At 53.0% G+C, this 16,618-nt stretch overlaps 1 protein-coding gene across 3 annotated transcripts; it reads right to left on the bottom strand.

The window, feature by feature from the left end:
- Nucleotides 1–8,793: 8,793 nt before the first annotated feature.
- On the bottom strand, nucleotides 8,794–16,467 carry P2RY1 (purinergic receptor P2Y1). Of its 3 annotated transcripts, XR_013955087.1 has the most exons (3): nucleotides 16,267–16,467; nucleotides 12,368–15,809; nucleotides 8,794–11,844 (listed from the first exon to the last, which is right to left on the bottom strand). XR_013955087.1 is itself a non-coding variant. In XM_080604766.1 (2 exons), exon 2 carries the CDS (start codon nucleotides 15,739–15,741, stop codon nucleotides 14,650–14,652), a length of 1,092 nt encoding a protein of 363 aa, XP_080460892.1. In that variant the 5' UTR covers nucleotides 15,742–15,809; nucleotides 16,267–16,467; the 3' UTR covers nucleotides 8,794–14,649. The 3 variants fall into 3 exon arrangements, 2 of the variants coding, with proteins under 2 accessions (XP_080460892.1, XP_080460893.1); XM_080604766.1 differs by having other exon boundaries at nucleotides 8,794–15,809; XM_080604767.1 differs by having other exon boundaries at nucleotides 8,794–15,809; nucleotides 16,271–16,449.
- Between the last annotated feature and the right edge of the window lie 151 nt (nucleotides 16,468–16,618).

Here is a 16,618-nt window from a genome sequence, read left to right as displayed (position 1 = left end):
TGGTGTGCGATGGAGCGGCCAGGGTGGGGACATGGCAGGGGCAGCAAGGAGGGAGCCCAGGCGGTCTGTGAGAGAACAGCAGAGGGGAGGAACTGGTGTCCATTCAAAGGGCACTTCAGCAGCTGCTGCGTGCAGGTAACTGAATGGATCTGGAAGCCAGAGGTGACGAAAACACCGCCTGCGATTTTAGGACAATCGAGGGCACGCGCATGGGAGCCTCCTACAGGGCTGATGGGCATTGCTAACAAAACGCCCTGCGGCAGGCAGTAGCCGCAAAAGATCCTTTAAACCCATCTCTGAAATGTTCTCCAGTGCTTTAAGCCAGACGGGACTGGTGGTGCACCAGGGAAGGGAAGGCGGCCTTGGTACCACGCTGCCGGCTGGGAACACGTCTGCACACATCAACGGGGCAGGGGGTGCGTGTGGAGCAGTGCTCACACCTCGTCCTCAGCGCCTCCCCCTGCTCCGTCTCCTGCAGCTGCCTGCGAACTGGAGGAGCACTCAGGGTGTCTCAGGGCAAGCAGGGAGCAGCCAGCGCAGGGCCCTGCGGGATGGCAGCGCTGGAGCCGCGGCCGTGCCGGGGCCAGGACACCCACCTCTTGTTCTGCTGGGTGCACTGGGGATGGTTAATGAAGCACCGCTTCTCGGTTACAAAGGAAAGCAGTGAGGTCTCCTAAAGTGACATCAACCAAACCTCAGCAGCCTCCAGAGCTCTCTTCCCTCTCACAATCAGTCAAAACAAAGCTGAAGCAATAGCACACATCTCTGCAAGCCACGAGACACCAAGTGACTGGGAAAAGCTTGAGAGCAGCTCGTTCGGAGCGTGTGCCACTTGTCTCCATCCTCCAAACTTGTCTGGTGGTTAATTAATTACAGCACTGGCTTTCACTGGGCTGAAGCAAAACTGCTTTTATTTCAAAATAGCCCAGGAGCCTGAGGGGAAATCAAAGCTGCGAAGCTGATGCTGTGGGTGCTGTGCATGCTGTGCACACTGTGGGTGCTGCACGCTGCGGGTGCTGTGCACGCTGTGCATGCTGTGGGTGCTGCACGCTGCAGGTGCTGTGCACGCTGTGCATGCTGTGGGTGCTGCACACTGGGTGCTGCGCACGCTGTGCATGCTGTGGGTGCTGTGCTAGGTCCACGTGTGCAGCTGAGGCAGCAGGGACACTCTCCAGCCACATGCTGCAGATCTCTGTGGCAAGGGGGCCACCACCACTCGCGCCCCTGGCCCTGGGGTCTGGCAGAGGGGCACGCCTGGGAAGGGACAGGGCTGAAGGCTGTGTGACCCCATGCCCCGCCATGGACCCATCTCTTGTGCCCGGTGCCAAGACACGGGGGCGAGCGGCGTGCTGTGCTGCCGCTGGTGCTGTCGCAGCCGCGGGCTGGCCCCGCTGGCCTGGTGGTGCCATCTGTGCGTCCTGGGGCCCAGAGGAAAGACAGCCCCGGCTGGCCAGCCTCTGCTGGCACGGGTGCGAAAGGGGCCCAAGCTGCTTCCCACGCACAGTGCTGCCCTGGGACAAGGCTGCTTTATTCTCCGCGGGGTACGGATAAAGCAGCGCTGACTGGCAGCGCTAACTGGCAGCACTTGGCAAGCGCAGTCGCCTGCGAGGGCCGCAAGCCTGGCGGTGCCGGTGCCCCAGGCTCTCCAGCCACGCAGCCTGCTTTCATTAAACGAGCGTGTCCCTGGGGTGCCACCACCACCAAGTCCCACAGGGGTGGCTGTGCTCTGTGCCCCCATGGCACCAATCGATGGCAAACAGGTTCGTGAGCACTGGGAGTTCCACAGTGCCTGGCTGCTGGGCCGCTTTGTTCACCTGCCAGCCCCGCGGCTGACGTCCTTTCTCCAAGCAGAACCACAGTGCCACTGCTCTGCCTGGCTAGAAACCCGGGCTGCTTCCCATGTCTGTGTCAGCGTGTGTGGGGCAAGGCAGGGGCCCCTGTCCCCGATGCCCCATCCTCGATGGCGTTGCTCCACCGCCTGGTGCTGCAGCCGTTACCCTCCCTGGCTCTGCATCTAGAACTGCGTATTTCGAGGTTGCACCTGCTATCTTACACTGAATTCCGTCAGTGACAAACTGTAGCCTGTAAGGAGAGCAGCCGACCTGAGGACCAGCCTGCAGCTTGCAATCTGACAGATCCAAAGCAAATAATGGGAAGGGAAGCGGCGCCAGCCCTGACGTGTTCTTACTGTCTAACAGTGAAGAGTGGCACAGGGACCCGTTGCATTTTTCTTTTGCTGCTGCCGACATTTCTTTAAGTCACAGCCATGGCATCAATGCTAGCAAAGGAATTAGGCACCTGGGAAATTATTTCCTTCGCACACAGGCTGGTAGTTCGGAAGGTTTTGTGACTACTGCATTTGCATTACCACTCAAATTCGTGGGATAAGACATGTTAACAACTTTGCAGGTTTGGAGTCTATGAAAACAGGCATCACACTCAAATCACTTTCAAAGCAGAGATTTTGAAAACCACTGGCAGCCTGACACGCTTCTCCATATGTTATATAAAGTAGCTCTGTTTACAATATGAGCTGGCAAATATCATATAATAAAACTAATAATTAGATGACACTGAAATGTGACTCACTCACTTTGAGTGATCTCATGTGCATATTTATACCCCTGAAAGCTTCCTGGGAAGGGAGAGCGAAGGCCCCTCGAGGAGCACCGGCCCTATGCCAGGTTCCAGGCAGGGTTTCTGGGGACCCTAGCCCCATACCCCGAGATGCTCAGGTGCAAAGTGCCCGGCTCGAGAGGCCTTGGGTGAGAAAAGCGAGGAGTGGCTGCTTTGACAGCATCAAGTGGGATCAGGGTATCGCAGAAAACAGAAAAAGAACACAGAAAATTTGAAATTCACTGCACTTTGCCATGGTGAAATTAATTTGCTGTCTTATTTTTGGATACAGCCATCCAGCTGCTGCCTCTCGAGTGATTTTCCCGTGGGCACTGTGTGCACCCCGTTGCTGGGGGCTGCACCCCGCCGGGTCCCTGTCCCATCCCACCCACTCCCACCAGCTCTGCCACTGGTGGAGGTGGTGCCAGACCCAGCCCTGCGGCATGGGGCCGCGGCTCCGCTCCTGCCTCGCCGCCCAGCTGCGTGTCCCAGGAGCCGCCGAGACTCCCGGCCTTACTTCGGGCACTTGATTACAGGTAGCGATGACAGCCAGGTTAGTCACTGTGCAGTAATTAAGCCTCAGGTTTTCATTCAATCTCTGTCATTAGGCGTAACAAAGCCACACGGAAGGAGAGCACAAGAGCACATCCAGCTCCCCTCCACACACCCCGGGAGCTTTGTTCCCCTGAAAGGTTTCAGGAGCATTTCACAACGTGCAAATTGATTTCTGGTGTTTGCTAGGGTAAACCCTGTCAAAAATTAATTGGCTTATCTTATTCTGGGAGGCAAAATATTGCTTGATGTTTTAAACAACTCAGGCTGGGAGGCAAATCAGAGCCCTCGGAGCACAGCCTCTCGCTGCCATGGTGCCTGCGATGGGGCTCAGCCAAGGGGCACGGCTGCCCCGTCCTGTCCCTCCGGGATGCTGGGGCTGGGCTCGGGGTCCCCTCGGCCCGGGCACCCGCTCTGCGTCCACACAGGCAGTGTCAGTGAACGTCTGCAGCACCTTTCAAATGGCACTGCGAGGAACAGAGGTGAAAGGTGTAAAACTTCTCGCCCTGTGAGGCTCGTATTGCAATAAGCAGTTTCTAATGGGTCAGTCAAAGTGGAAAAAGAGCATAAATCACCATTGGCTCTCAGAACTTGTGTATACGCACACGCACATATTTATACACACAGATATATATGTGTGTGCCTGAATGTAGTTGGGGCTATATTTTTAGATCCAGTGTAAACCGATCCTATTCATAAGCTCTCTGGTTAGTATTAACTGATTAAAAAGAGCAGCAACCGAGAGCTTTTGTTTCTATAAAAACGTGAAGTAGCCGTGGCACCCTGGCAGGGAAGCAGAGTTCATCTTGCAGTTTCGCTTCCAGACCCCGGCCCACCGGTGGTTTTGGCGGACCCAGCCCCACGGCGAGTGGCCACCTGTGCCCGCCGGTGCCCGGCCCTGCTCTGCACCTCCAGCTCGCTGATTTACGAGCAGTCGCAGGGCCGACACGCACAGCACCAGCTGGGGATCTGCGCCATGGCTCGGCTCTATTTCGGGTGCAGATAACTATACTTAGGGCTGAGTCATCCCTCCAGGATCAGCTGCAGGAGAGCCTAAACCAGCAGAGCCCCCGGCCAGCCCGGCTGGGGAGGCGCGGGGCTGGGGCTGTGCAGGCGGCGGAGCTCCTCGCCGGCCGCCCCTCAGCACATGGAGAGGACAACCAAGGGCTTGGTAGGCGAATGTCCCTCGTGGAGCCGTCCTGTACAGGACCCTGCCACCCGAACATGCCAGTCTGCTTCCCTGTGTGCGTGCACCGAAGGCAGCTGATGACACAGCAGCTACCTGGGGAACGGCTGTTAAATGGCATCCACGTCTGTTAGCTTCGAGAAGCCGGCTGATGTGCCTACAGCCAGTCAGAGAAACTTTTCAGGGTACTTCTCAACAAACACATAGGAAGCTGGCCGCAGCAATGCTAGATATCACGGGTATAATGCCAGTCCTGCCAGCAAACAGCAGAGAGAAATGTTTTTCTTTGCAGATTTATTCCCCATGCAGAAAGGGAAGGCTAGAGAACATTTTCATTGAATCCCATCCAAACACTCAAGTCAGTCTTTCCCATCTGCTTGAAGTGAGGGTTTAGCTGTTGATGTGCCTCCCTGGGTCTCGTTACACCTCTTTCCGTGTTGCTGCACCGGTCACCCGCAGGTCGCTCTTCCTCTGATTTTCCCTGTGCTCGGTTCTCGCTGTCAGTGACATTTTGCCCAGTGCCTAAAGGAAACAACCTGAGAAGTAAAAGACCATTTTGGTGATTTTCTGACAGTAGCAAGAGCAGGCTTATGAAACTGGAGCTTCTACTCTGAATTGAGTCCCTTAAGTAATATATGAATATTGGCATAATTTTTTTTGAAAGCGTTCAACACTGGGAGCTTTATTTTTAGCATGTAAATGTCAACGGCAGCCTTTGAATCCTTTTTCCCACTGCTCCGAGCAGAAACTCCCGCCTGGCCCCGGCTCCCTCCCTGGCTGAGGCCCGGGCTCTCGCCGTGCCCGCGGGGGTCGCGGTGCTGGGGCCACGGGGGGGCCGGGGCGGGCAGGGCAGGGGCGCAGCCCCTCCCCAGCTCTCGCCCTTCCCCGGACGACTTTGTTTTAAAACAAGCAGTCTTTGAAAAATCTAGGGCAAGAGCGTCTCTTGCCAAAATTAGTCTTCGTGCAAGAGCATGAGAAAGAATGTTAATGGGCAGCCAGTATGTGTGGATGGAGGGAAATGAGACTGTTTTTACTATCTAAATGCTGGTTTAAATAAGGCCTGTAATATCAAACAGCTTTGCCGCGCTTGCAGATATTTTTTGCAGGAAGCATCAGTGCCACAGCTCAGCGATACACAGAATGTTAAACAACAACTTACTTCTCCGCTTGTGCCAAACGTGTCCCAACACATTTCTGGGGCGGATGAAAGCTGCAGCCCAGAAGGAAGTGCAGGCAGAGCCTGGCCATGCTGCTTTTATCTGGCCTGGCTGTTGTTGCCACAAAGGTAATTGCTACAGAAACCCTTCCAGTCCATTTTTCGTGTTTTATTTGCACACCCGCAGCGCTTCCTCACCTGGGCCCGGTGCAGCCCCTGCCCCAGACGTGCCAGGGAGTGGGACAGGAGGAGGCAAAGCCCATCCTGCCCTGTGTCCCAGGCGCTGCTCTCAGCCCTGCACGGGGCCGGCACTCGGGGTGGGATGGAGTGGGAAAGGGGCTGGGGATGGGCTGGGGACAGGGCTGGGAACAGGAACGGGGACAGGGCTGGGAATGGGGACAGTCATGCCCTTTAGCAGCTCATGCTGCTGCCCCAAGCAGCTCCGTGGAGGTACGCGTTCCAGTGACGGGATTAATAGAACAGAATACAGGCAACGAGGGGTTGCTGGGAGGAAATAACTACCCGACTGCACGCCCAGCGCAGCCGTGGTCCCTGCCTCTTGCCGGCACAGCCCAGGCCCTCGCAGCGGGCTCCGACCGGCCCCGCCGCCTCCTGCGGCACCTCCAGGCACCGGCGTCTGGGGAGCCCGTACAAGCAGTGCCCCAAGGGTTTGGTGGTTTGTCATTCCTTTTCAGCTTTGTAAACTGACATGCGTTTCCTCCCTATAGCAAAGTGGTTTATTATTTTCGCTGGTCTTTTATAGACTGCCAGTGCTGGTGTCATTTTTTCTGCCAAAGCTGTGTGTGCTTCCCATGCCGTGCTGCGTGTGCTCTGCAGCACTAAGGCAGGGTCACTGGTCTGCACCTCTTCTGGAGCAGGAACAAAGTCACACCACTTAGTGCTGTTGCTGGTTACGTGGGATGTACTGGTGTGTCCGTAGGCTGTGATAAAATCTGCATTACTTCACTTTGATTCAATTCATGTTTTTGAAGGCCATGCTGTTCCAGGAGGGGTTTCTCAGTCGTGGCGAAGCTTTCTCAGAGCAGAAAACCATTTCCCAGTGCGGTGAGTGACCCAAATTGGGTGTCTGCAGCACCACAAGCAGTGCCCACCCGCACAGGGGGCAGGCTCCCCACAGACACCTCGCCATGCACAGGACGATGCCGGGCAAAGTCTTTAAGGGGGAGAAATGAAGTCTGGGCTTCCCGGCTCCCACCCCGCTGGCTCCAGCAGCGCCCCAGAGCCGTGCAGGGACACGTCTGCGGCCCGCTCGCTGTTGGTGCAGGAGGGGCTGGCCCAGCACTGGGTTATTTCTGGCCACCACAGCAGTGCTGACACCAGGTTTTCCTGGGATGGCAATTTGGAGGCTTTAAAGAAGTATCAGCAGCCTCTTGTAATGGCAGTGTCGTTCAATGAATCTCCCATAATAAACGGCCAGTGACATCAGACATAAATCATCTCTCCTCTACAATGCTACGTTAACCTATTTTCCTTGTATAACCGTATTTCTCTGGAACTTATACCTAGGATACTAAAATTCTACCATGCAGGTTGCCTACAAAGAGTTAACTTTGCATGGTTTCTTAAAAGTGCTCTTTAATTATGAAATTAAAAATAATACTAGCATAATACTTGGTACCAAGCTGCGTATAACCCCAAAGCTTCTCCCAGCTGGCGGCCAGAAGGAGAGACCACGTGAGCGAGGTTCCACCCGCGGCTGCAGGGCTGGGAAGTTTAACTACAGCATAAAGTTGTTTTCACAATGTTGACATTTTTTACAGGCACCAGAAATTCCGATTTTCAGCAAACTTCCCTGTGCACCCGGCCTCTCCCTGCGGTTTCTTCTGCTGCTGCTCAGGTTCTGCTCTGCAGGACCACAAACTGACATGCCTGAAAGGGAGGCAGGGGTAGGACCGATTCAAAATGTTTCCTGGGGGACCAGGAGGGCCGTAATGGTGCCTCACAAAGAGAGGTCTGAGCCGGTCGGTGCTCGAGGTGGGTGACTGCTGCAGGAGCCCTGTGTGGACGTGCAACCCCACCCTGTGCCTACGAACACCCCCAGCACCCCGCCGTCCTCCCAGTGCCTTATGTCAAGGCACTGCTGGCATTTGCAACACCCACACTCAGCTGCCACAGCATCCTGCAAAGCCTCGGGGATTTATATCCCTGCCAGCAGCCGCGCTAGCTTCAGCCTCGCCAGCACTGGGCCATGCCGTGTCATTCACGCTCAGACCCACAGCCGTGCTGGGGGTTGGGGCTGGGAGTGTGGGGCAGGACCGGGGCCGGACAGGGGTCCCAGCGGGGTTCCCCCAGGCACCCTGAGCACTGGGCTCCCGGTACGGCACAGACACGGGCACACGGAGCAAGCACAGCGTGGGGCCACAGGGCCGCTGCCGGGACGGGGGCACCTGGCACGGTGGGGGCTGAGCGCTGGGGCTGCCCGGCCTGGAGAGCATCGGGCACGGGGGGACCTTGCCAATTCCTGCAAGCACTGGAAATACCAGGGAAACACAAGAAAATGTTTTTTTTACAGTGAGGGTGGTCCAACACCAGCACCCCACAGAGGCCGTGGATCCCCGTCCCTGCGGCACGGCCCCAGCAGCGGGTGCAGTGCCCCTGCCCCCAGCAGGGCTGGCACCGGGGGGCCCCCACCTCTGACCCTGTACTATCAGACTAGGTATGGATAAAAAAGGAGGTTAAACATTTCAATCATTTTTTAATGTTAAGCCATTTGGAAAGGAGCAGTCCCTCCTTCTTTCCTGCAACAAAATCAGCATGCTGCAACCAGTGCCAAAGAGAAAGAAAAGTCTCTGCAAAGACAGATGCAGCTCTTTATCTGTGCGGGGTAGGTGATGTGCTACCGCCTGCGAGGGGAAGGCTGCAGGCACGGACAGTACCGGAGGAACGAATACCCGAGGCCGAGAGGGAGCGGGCAGGGAGAGCAGGGAACAGGAGGGCGGGGAGGGCAGGGACAGGGCGCTGGAACTGGTTTCGCCCCGGCCAGACTGGAAATGACGGCGGGGCCTGGCGGGGACGGGAGGCAGCCCCAGGCCTCGGGCAGAGCCGCGCTCGGTGCCCCTGTCCCACCGCGAGGGAGGGCGCCCACGGAGCTCAGCACCCCGCGGCCTACCCGAGGGCTCTTCACTTGGCCAGGCTACTTCCTCGCGGGGTCTTGAAATGTGCGCATTTTGTAAGCCTTTTGTTATCTATTTTTAAGCACGTATCGCTGTCTGAAGAATCACCTAGAAATGTGAATTAACCGCAATAACACAAAAGGCAGGAAAAGTGTTTCAGAATTTTATTGGTGCCTGTTCCAGCGAAGGTTGCTAGGTACAGTGCCAGTAACTCTGCGGCTGCAGCTCTGCTGTCACTAAAAATAGTTACAACTTCAAAAGCCATGCCTAACACCAAATGTACGTGCAAACAAACCTGTGCTTGATTAAAAACCAAAACCTTCTTATTCATTAAAATTACATACAAATAAGGGGATTTTTTTTACTACTGTTTAATTAAAGCAGTTACATAACCTGAGAAGCTGAAATACCAAGTAACACCGTCTCTGCAGATATTGCAAAGTCAATTTTCACTAATATTTACACAAAAATTGAACTTAACAATATAGAAATCACACTACGAGAGAAAAATAAACATTTTCACATATATCCTTGAAACACGCTGTAATTCATAGTCACAAAATACGTAGTGGCCTTAATTCACAAGTTGTATGGCTCCAAAGTATTTGCAATTATTGTGCCAATACAATTAGACTCCAGAAATAATATTCAGTAGTAGATTCTGATTATGTTCCAAGGACTTGAAGTCAGAAGTAACACAAGTTTAAGTGGGGTGACACAGCGCTGTTTAAGCAGCTCTACCTTTTTGAAGCTAAGGCCTTTCAGCGCAGGTCTCCGCCAGCTGCCCCAGGCCCAGAATCGCCTCCCGCAGCTTCGCCTCTGCAGCCCCGGCGCCCACAAGACCCGGCCTGCGCCGGGGGGACTGTGGCGGCCTCTCCCACGGCCCTTGTTCTGCCTCAGCCGCCGGTTAATTGGGTCAGTCTGGGCAATTTGCTGTGTTTCCACGAGTCCCTCCTGTACAAAGGCGGCTGTGCCCAGGAGGGACACAAGCGCTGTGTGACAGTGAGCTTGGTACGCGCACTGTTGGTGAGCAGTGGGCACCCGTAGGTGCTGTGCTTCCCATAGATGCTACTGGCGGTCGTCAGGCGGCTGCTCAGGAACTCAGAAAACCTTTTTCGTATTCAAATAGAAAGAATTTCAGCCTGAAGCTTCCTTCAAAATCTTCACAAGGCTACCCAACAAGTACAAGTGCATAGACTTATCACAGGAATAAGCAATATCTGTTTTAGGACGTATCACTCTATTAATCTTTGCTCTGGCCTGATCTGGAGACAAAAAATAGTAGCAGGGAAAAAGACATCCCGGCGAGGCGAATAGCAGGGTTTGCTGCCTCCTGCCACCCCTGGGGCCAGCCTGTTTAACTGTTACAGACCTTGCTGGTCAGGTAGGGCTTTCCTCCTTTGACAGTGGGAAAAGCAGACGCTTTGCATAATGCATCCTTCCCGGGCTCTGGAGGGACTGGAGCTCGCAAGACAAGCGAGTTGTGCTCAGCCTGCTCCGGACTCAGCCCTGCAACTGCGGGGCATGCGAGGAGCCGGCCGCTCCGGCGGGCAGACCTCTGCGAGGGGACCCTCGGCCTCGCAGCCCCCTGCCCTGTCCCTGCGCGCCGGGAAGGAGGGGAGCGGGATGCCAGGCACAGGAAAGCCTGGAATGACCCCTTCTGCTGGGCTCACACAGTGTGACCGAGGGTTTATTCTGTGGGCTGACACTGTGAAAACAAATCTTCATTTCTGTCCTTGGACATAAACAGGAAGCCTGCGGTCTGGTGCCTGTGGAATCCCCTCCTTAAGCAGCCGCAGTTGTCCCCCAGATTCTCATCGCTCCGTGCCACAGCACCACGGGACGGACCGGGCCGGGAGGCAGCTTGGCAGGGCATTTAGTGCCCTCTGCGCAAAGCTGGGGCAGTTAAGATACTCTTGATCATGATTTCGTTATGATTTAGTTTACTTTGTATCATATGATGTGGATTCAAAACAAGCAAAAAAATTAGAATAGAATAGAATAGAATAGAATAGAATAGAATAGAATAGAATAGAATAGAATAGAATAGAATAGAATAGAATAGAATAGAATAGAATAGAATAGAATAGAATAGAATAGAATAGAATAGAGTAGAATAGTTCAGTTGGAAGGGACTTTCAAATCCTAGATGTTCTGTTATGAAAATCTCTGAACTGACAGCAGATCATGTGTAGGTTTCATACTGATTTCATTTTGTATTAAAGATTACAATATGTGGGCGTTAATGGGCAGAAATGAGAAAAAAATTAACCCCATGAGCTGTAGGAAGCAAAATACAATCAATGAATAACGATTTGTTTCTGTGTGGATCATGGTAGAATGCTTTGGTAAGTCTTAAGCTCGTAAATAACTATTTACCTCAAACTTCTTTTGGCATCTTCAGTGAATGATTTGTATTTATTAAAAGATTCCTAAATTGACACAGGAAAAATAGATTAAAGACATGATCATGAGATCACAAAATGTTTGATTGCATTTGCTAGTCAAAGGCTGATGCAGCACAATGAGGGAAGGTGGAGCTTTTAGGTGGTCTTGTAGTGAGTTGATGAGCTGAATCTGGCTCCCACTTACACAGCCCGTTGTCATCATTGCTAATTAATTAACAATGCCAGCCAAAGCCCACAGGCTGTAATTGAGATTACATAGTCTTTGCACATCAGATAGGTCAGAAAGGAAGTTCAGCAAAGCAGCTTAGGGAAAGGCTGCTTCGATGATACCCATCACAAATAACCAAACGGATGTCCATGGACTGATTGTTTTTCACTACTGTAGTAAGGATAAGTACCAAAAGGGAAATATTTAATGTCAGATTTGCCAAGATCCCCCGGAGCCAATGGCTGCAGCCAGCACACTGCCTTGGCTTTTGTCTCAGCGGTGTCCCCTGTGCCTGAGCAGCCTCCCCGCCGCTGGGACAGCCCTACGCACGCGATTCTGCAGGTAACAAGCAGCCAGGCGGGAGGAGATACGAATTGGGTGTGATTTTGCAGTGGCTCTGACTACCCTACATCAAAAACAGCAGTGCTTTAAAAAAAAATAGCAGGAGCTACATGAGATTGTGAGGACCAGCCTCAAGTTCCAGCTGGTCTCAGTGCTGGCTGCGACACCTCGGTGTGCGTGCGTCTGGGAGCTGCACGGGAGTAGGATGCGGTTTGAGGGGTTAGCTCTGCAGGTCCTGGGACCTAAAAGAAGGAAAATTAACTGTGTGTGTAAACTGTGTTTGATGATCATTCTTGGGGTCGGCGGGAGGCTCCCGTACACCTCTGTGAGGTGAAGATGCTGCGGGAAGCTGCCTGCCCTTGCTGCTCAGCAGTAAAAAGGGTCTCTGTTAAATAAAATATCAGCACAGACCTCAGCAACGAACCGGGTAACCACACCAGGCCAATTGCTGAGTTCTCTTCAGTGAGGCAAGATGAAGCAGAGAGATCTTACAGCTGCTTCAGGATGAGCACACAAAATCCACCCCAGGAGCTCAAGACCCAGGTTTGCGGGGAAGGTACAGCCGTTTGCAGCTCGGGGGGGATTTTCCCTAGCAGGCTGTCTGTGCAGACAGGTGGGTTTCTCCTGCAGCATGCCAAACCCAGGATACCTGGGCTTGTACAATTTGGTTGCACTTGAATTATACGCAGCGTAACAGCCAGCCAACTTTGCCCTATTAGAGAGGCATACTGCAAAAAGACAGTGAGTAACTACAGAAGGACCAACCTGGGTGCAAGGCTTTTGTTCTGCTGCATTTCTGCGTTTAGGATTTTTTTTTTGGACAAGACTTGGTGGAACATTTCATTTCCTAAGTGAAAGGAAAAAGAGAAATAGACTACCAAACTCTGGGACATGAATACAATTCTAAACCTAGAGAAGCAGATCCAGAGCATATCATATTTTAATGTGCTCCCTCTGTTTAATTCATCTGCCATTCTAAACAAGACGTGCCTCGGCTGAATGAAGTCTCAAATAATCACATAATAGAAGAAGTCATTTATTCTGAATCAGTCTCATTCTCTGGTGATATAAATAGGCTGTGCTATTCTACAGTGTTTTGTCAGTAGGGATTAATTAGCAATTGACCCTTGGTTGGGATTTTTTCACTCTCTCCATTTTTCATCTTACAGTGCTAAATGGGATCTTAACATTGCTTCAAGAAGCTATGCTTCCTAAGCAGAAGTTTAATTTATCTCTAGGCTATATATTAGTAGTTTAATTTATCTCTAGGTTATATATCAAGAGTGAATAGTCAGCGTGGAATTGAGTTTATTATAAAGATGTTCTGTTAGAAGACACAGTATTACAATGATTTAAACATGCTGTTAAATTTTCCATTAATGCCCAATTCTGAATATGAACACGGAGAACCACACTTTACATACTTTACATTTAGTTTTCTAATAAATAAGTTCAATAAATAGGGATTTTGCAGATTAAGAAGCTGTATGTCTGAACAGAAGCTGCTTTACAACGATGTCAAAAAGTAACGAGGGCTACTCCTGTTTGTTACCAACCACTGAAAATTAGTAAGCAAAATATAAATATTTTACTCTTACTATGAAGACTGGAGGAATGAGGATCTGCTTAAATCATCCCTAGGATTACACAGAACTTAATTTTGTACACTAAATTTATCATTTAAAGCATGCCTTCATACTGCTTTTAACACACAATATTTTCAAACACATTTCTTAAAAATATGAGAAATGAATGACTGCCCATGTAAGGTTTCATCTGTGCTCTGATCACTATCTCTTGTATTACACAACATTTCAGCTTGACTAATTTTAGATGACCTATTCCACATTTGGAGAAGATATACAATAAACGGGTGGATTTAGTCTGTAGTATATTGCAACATCTTGTTAATACAGTAATTTGTCACAATACCAAAAAATTAATTCCTTCCCAATTATTTATACATATATATAATATGAACCATATATATATATCGTTTTTTATAGTTATATTCTTGGGAAACAACTTTCATGTTCTCTGTAAAGATTGCCAGGAACAGAAATACTCTTGCACCAAAAGAAAACGCAGGTAACTCAGATAACGTAGTTCCACTCCTCTACAAGGCACAGCCAGTCTCAGCAGACGCGTTCCCGGCGCTCTACCCGTAAAGACCTGCAGGACGACCGCCACCATCGGTGGCCAAGGGCGGGGGCTGCAGCGCATGGCCCCCGCCAGGCAGGATCAGGCCGCCGGCCCCTCCGCGCCCACCCGTGCACCAGCAGCAGCTCACGAAGCACACCGCTGCCCGCGGGTGCGAGGCAGGTGCCCGCACCAGCTCCCAGAGCCACCCATCCGCCCGCGCGGCGGTCTGCTGCGGGTTCCGCGTCTGCCACGAGCGGCCGCCGTGAACTGAAAGCATAATCATGCACACACGTCGGTAAGCCTATCTTTTGTAACACGCTGGCATTCGAAGACTGAATCATAAACGTTACCAAACTACCAAATAATTATCAACACTAGAAGTAGATGAAGAAATAATGAAACCGTAAAGGTGTGACAGCCGCACCAGGACCTTGATTTACACACTTGTTTACAATGGCAAGCGAGTGAAAGGGCAGCACCGAGGCTCGGTATGTGGACTGAGCATCAGAAGAGAAGATACTGCTCTTTCTTACTTTTATTTCCTATTTTTAAAGGGAGGCTAATGAAGATCGCTTTGAATGTGGGAGACTAAGTCACTGAAACAGAAGCACTTTGATTGCTTTCTTCCTTTAGGGGATTTACTTCATTTTACTTTATCTGACACAAGTCAGAAAGAAATGAGAACGTTGTAAGGAGAAGGAAAGCTGAATTTTGACATGTTATTCTCCATTAAGATTAAAGTTCTTCCACTTTTTTAAGTTTTTTCTAAGATCAGAAAAAGAGGCTTTATCTAAAATGAGTTTGAGAGACTGATAAATTTTCCTCGCACACTTGCAGCACTATCGTGCCCTACTCTGTCAAAGTGGAGGATTTTTGCAAACCGTTCCCAAATCTTTTGCATTAATTCACAAACTCGTATCTCCATTCTGCTTATACTCTGATAAAATATTGAGAGTCATTTCCTCACTTTTGGACTGCACATTGTGTTCACTTCTTCTGGAAGATTTCCTGGTTGCCCTGGAAAGCCGCCTTCGAAAGGTGTCACCTGCCAGGAAATAAAGAATGGGGTCTACGCAGCTGTTGAGGCTGGCCAGACCCCTCGTCACTTGGTAAGTGGCATACACCTTATCGTTGAAGGCACACATTTGTGGAGTCTGAAAATCCACTCTGGCTCTTAGATTTAAGGTCTTCATCACGTGGAAGGGAAGATACGACACAGCAAAGACTGTCAACACAATAATAACCAGGTAAATCGACTTCCTCCTAAGAGGAGAGTTGTCCAAATCTTTGTAAATCAAAGCTTTCACAATTAGTCCGTAACAGCCAAGAATCACTATGAACGGGATGCAGAACATAAACACCGTGGTGCACATGCTGTAAATGAAGTAACTTCTCAGGTAATCATCGGTCGTGGTGTCGTAGCACGTAATGGTTTTATTTCTCCTTATCCCCGTTCCCGAGTAGAAGAGTATCGGCGAAATCACAGCCACCACGATGACCCAGACCAGGCTGCTGATGTAAACGGCGTTCTTCTTCTTCAGCCTCCCCAGCGACTTCAGCGGGTGCACGACACCCGTGTACCTGTGCACGCTGATGCATGTTAGAAACAAAATACTGCCATAGAGGTTCACGTGGAAAATGAACCTCTGCAGTTTGCACATGATATCCCCGAAGATCCAGTCGGTTTTATTGAAGTAGTAGAAGATGAGGGCGGGCAGCGTCAAGACATACAAGAAGTCGGCCAACGCCAGGTTGAACATGTAAACCGAGATGCCGCTCCAAGGCCTCATGTGGAAGACAAACATCCAGATCGCCACGCTGTTTCCCAAAAATCCAGTGATAAAGACTAGAATGTAGACGGTGGGCAGGTAGTAGAACTGGAAGCCGGTTTTGGTCAGGGAGCACTTGGTGGTGGCATTTCCCGCCGACCAGCCGCTGCCGGACAACAGGTTGGGTTCAGTTCCATTCAAAGCAGCAGAGATGAGGGCTTCGGTCATGATCTTTCCAGCAGGGTCACATAAGCCTGAGGTGAAGCAGCAAAGTCTCTACAGGGCCAGCGGCGCATCTGAAAGACAGCGACACAAGCGCAAAGGGAGCCTGACGGGGTGCACGGGCTGCCGGGCCGCCTTCCCAGCGCTCCCGGTGCCGGAGCCCCCGCGTGCGGCTGGGCGCTGGGCTCCGCGCCCCTCCCGGGGGGCGCCCCCTGCCCGGCACGGCACGGCTCGGCACGGCACGGCTCGGCTCGGCTCGGCTCGGATGGGCTCGGCACGGCACGGCACGGCTCGGCACGGCGGGGCTGGACGGGACGGGACGGGACGCGCAGAGCGAGCTCCGCAGCGCGGCGGCGGCTGCCCCGGGACGCGGCGCAGCTCCGGGCGGCGGTGCCGCGGTGGGGGCCGCCGGGGGCCACCGGGGGACGGGGGCACCGCCGCTCCGCCCGCGCTCCTCCGCCCCAATCCGCTCCCCCCCGCAGCCCCCGGGCAGCCGCCGCCCTCGCCCCCCGCCGCCCCCCGCGCCCCCACCTGCCTCCCGCTCGGCTCCGCTCTCGGCCGGGGCGCGGCGTCCCGCCCGCGGCTGCCATGGCCGGGCCGGTCCCGTGGCGGGGCCGGGGCTGCCGGGGCTGCTGGCGGGCGGCCGGGTGCCGCGGGACGGCCCCTGCGTGGCGCCGCCGCGGGGAGCGCGGCCGCGGCCCCGGTGCCGCGGGAGGCTCCGCGCCGGCCGCGGGCGGGGGCGGGCGGGGGCCGGGGGGGGCCGGCTCCCGGCGCCGGCTCTGCCCAGGGGCGCGCCGCCCGCCCCCCGCACCGCCCTCGCCCGCAGCCGGGCGGCGCTGGGGGCCGCTCCCCGCCCTCGCCCTGCCGGGGCCGGGGCCGCCCG

The sequence above is a fragment of the Anser brachyrhynchus genome (genome assembly GCF_964034855.1).
Source record: "Anser brachyrhynchus genome assembly, chromosome: 9".
Classification (NCBI taxonomy): domain Eukaryota; kingdom Metazoa; phylum Chordata; class Aves; order Anseriformes; family Anatidae; genus Anser; species Anser brachyrhynchus.
Note: the sequence above shows the minus strand (reverse complement) of the source record. Positions and strands in the feature narration are given on the sequence as shown.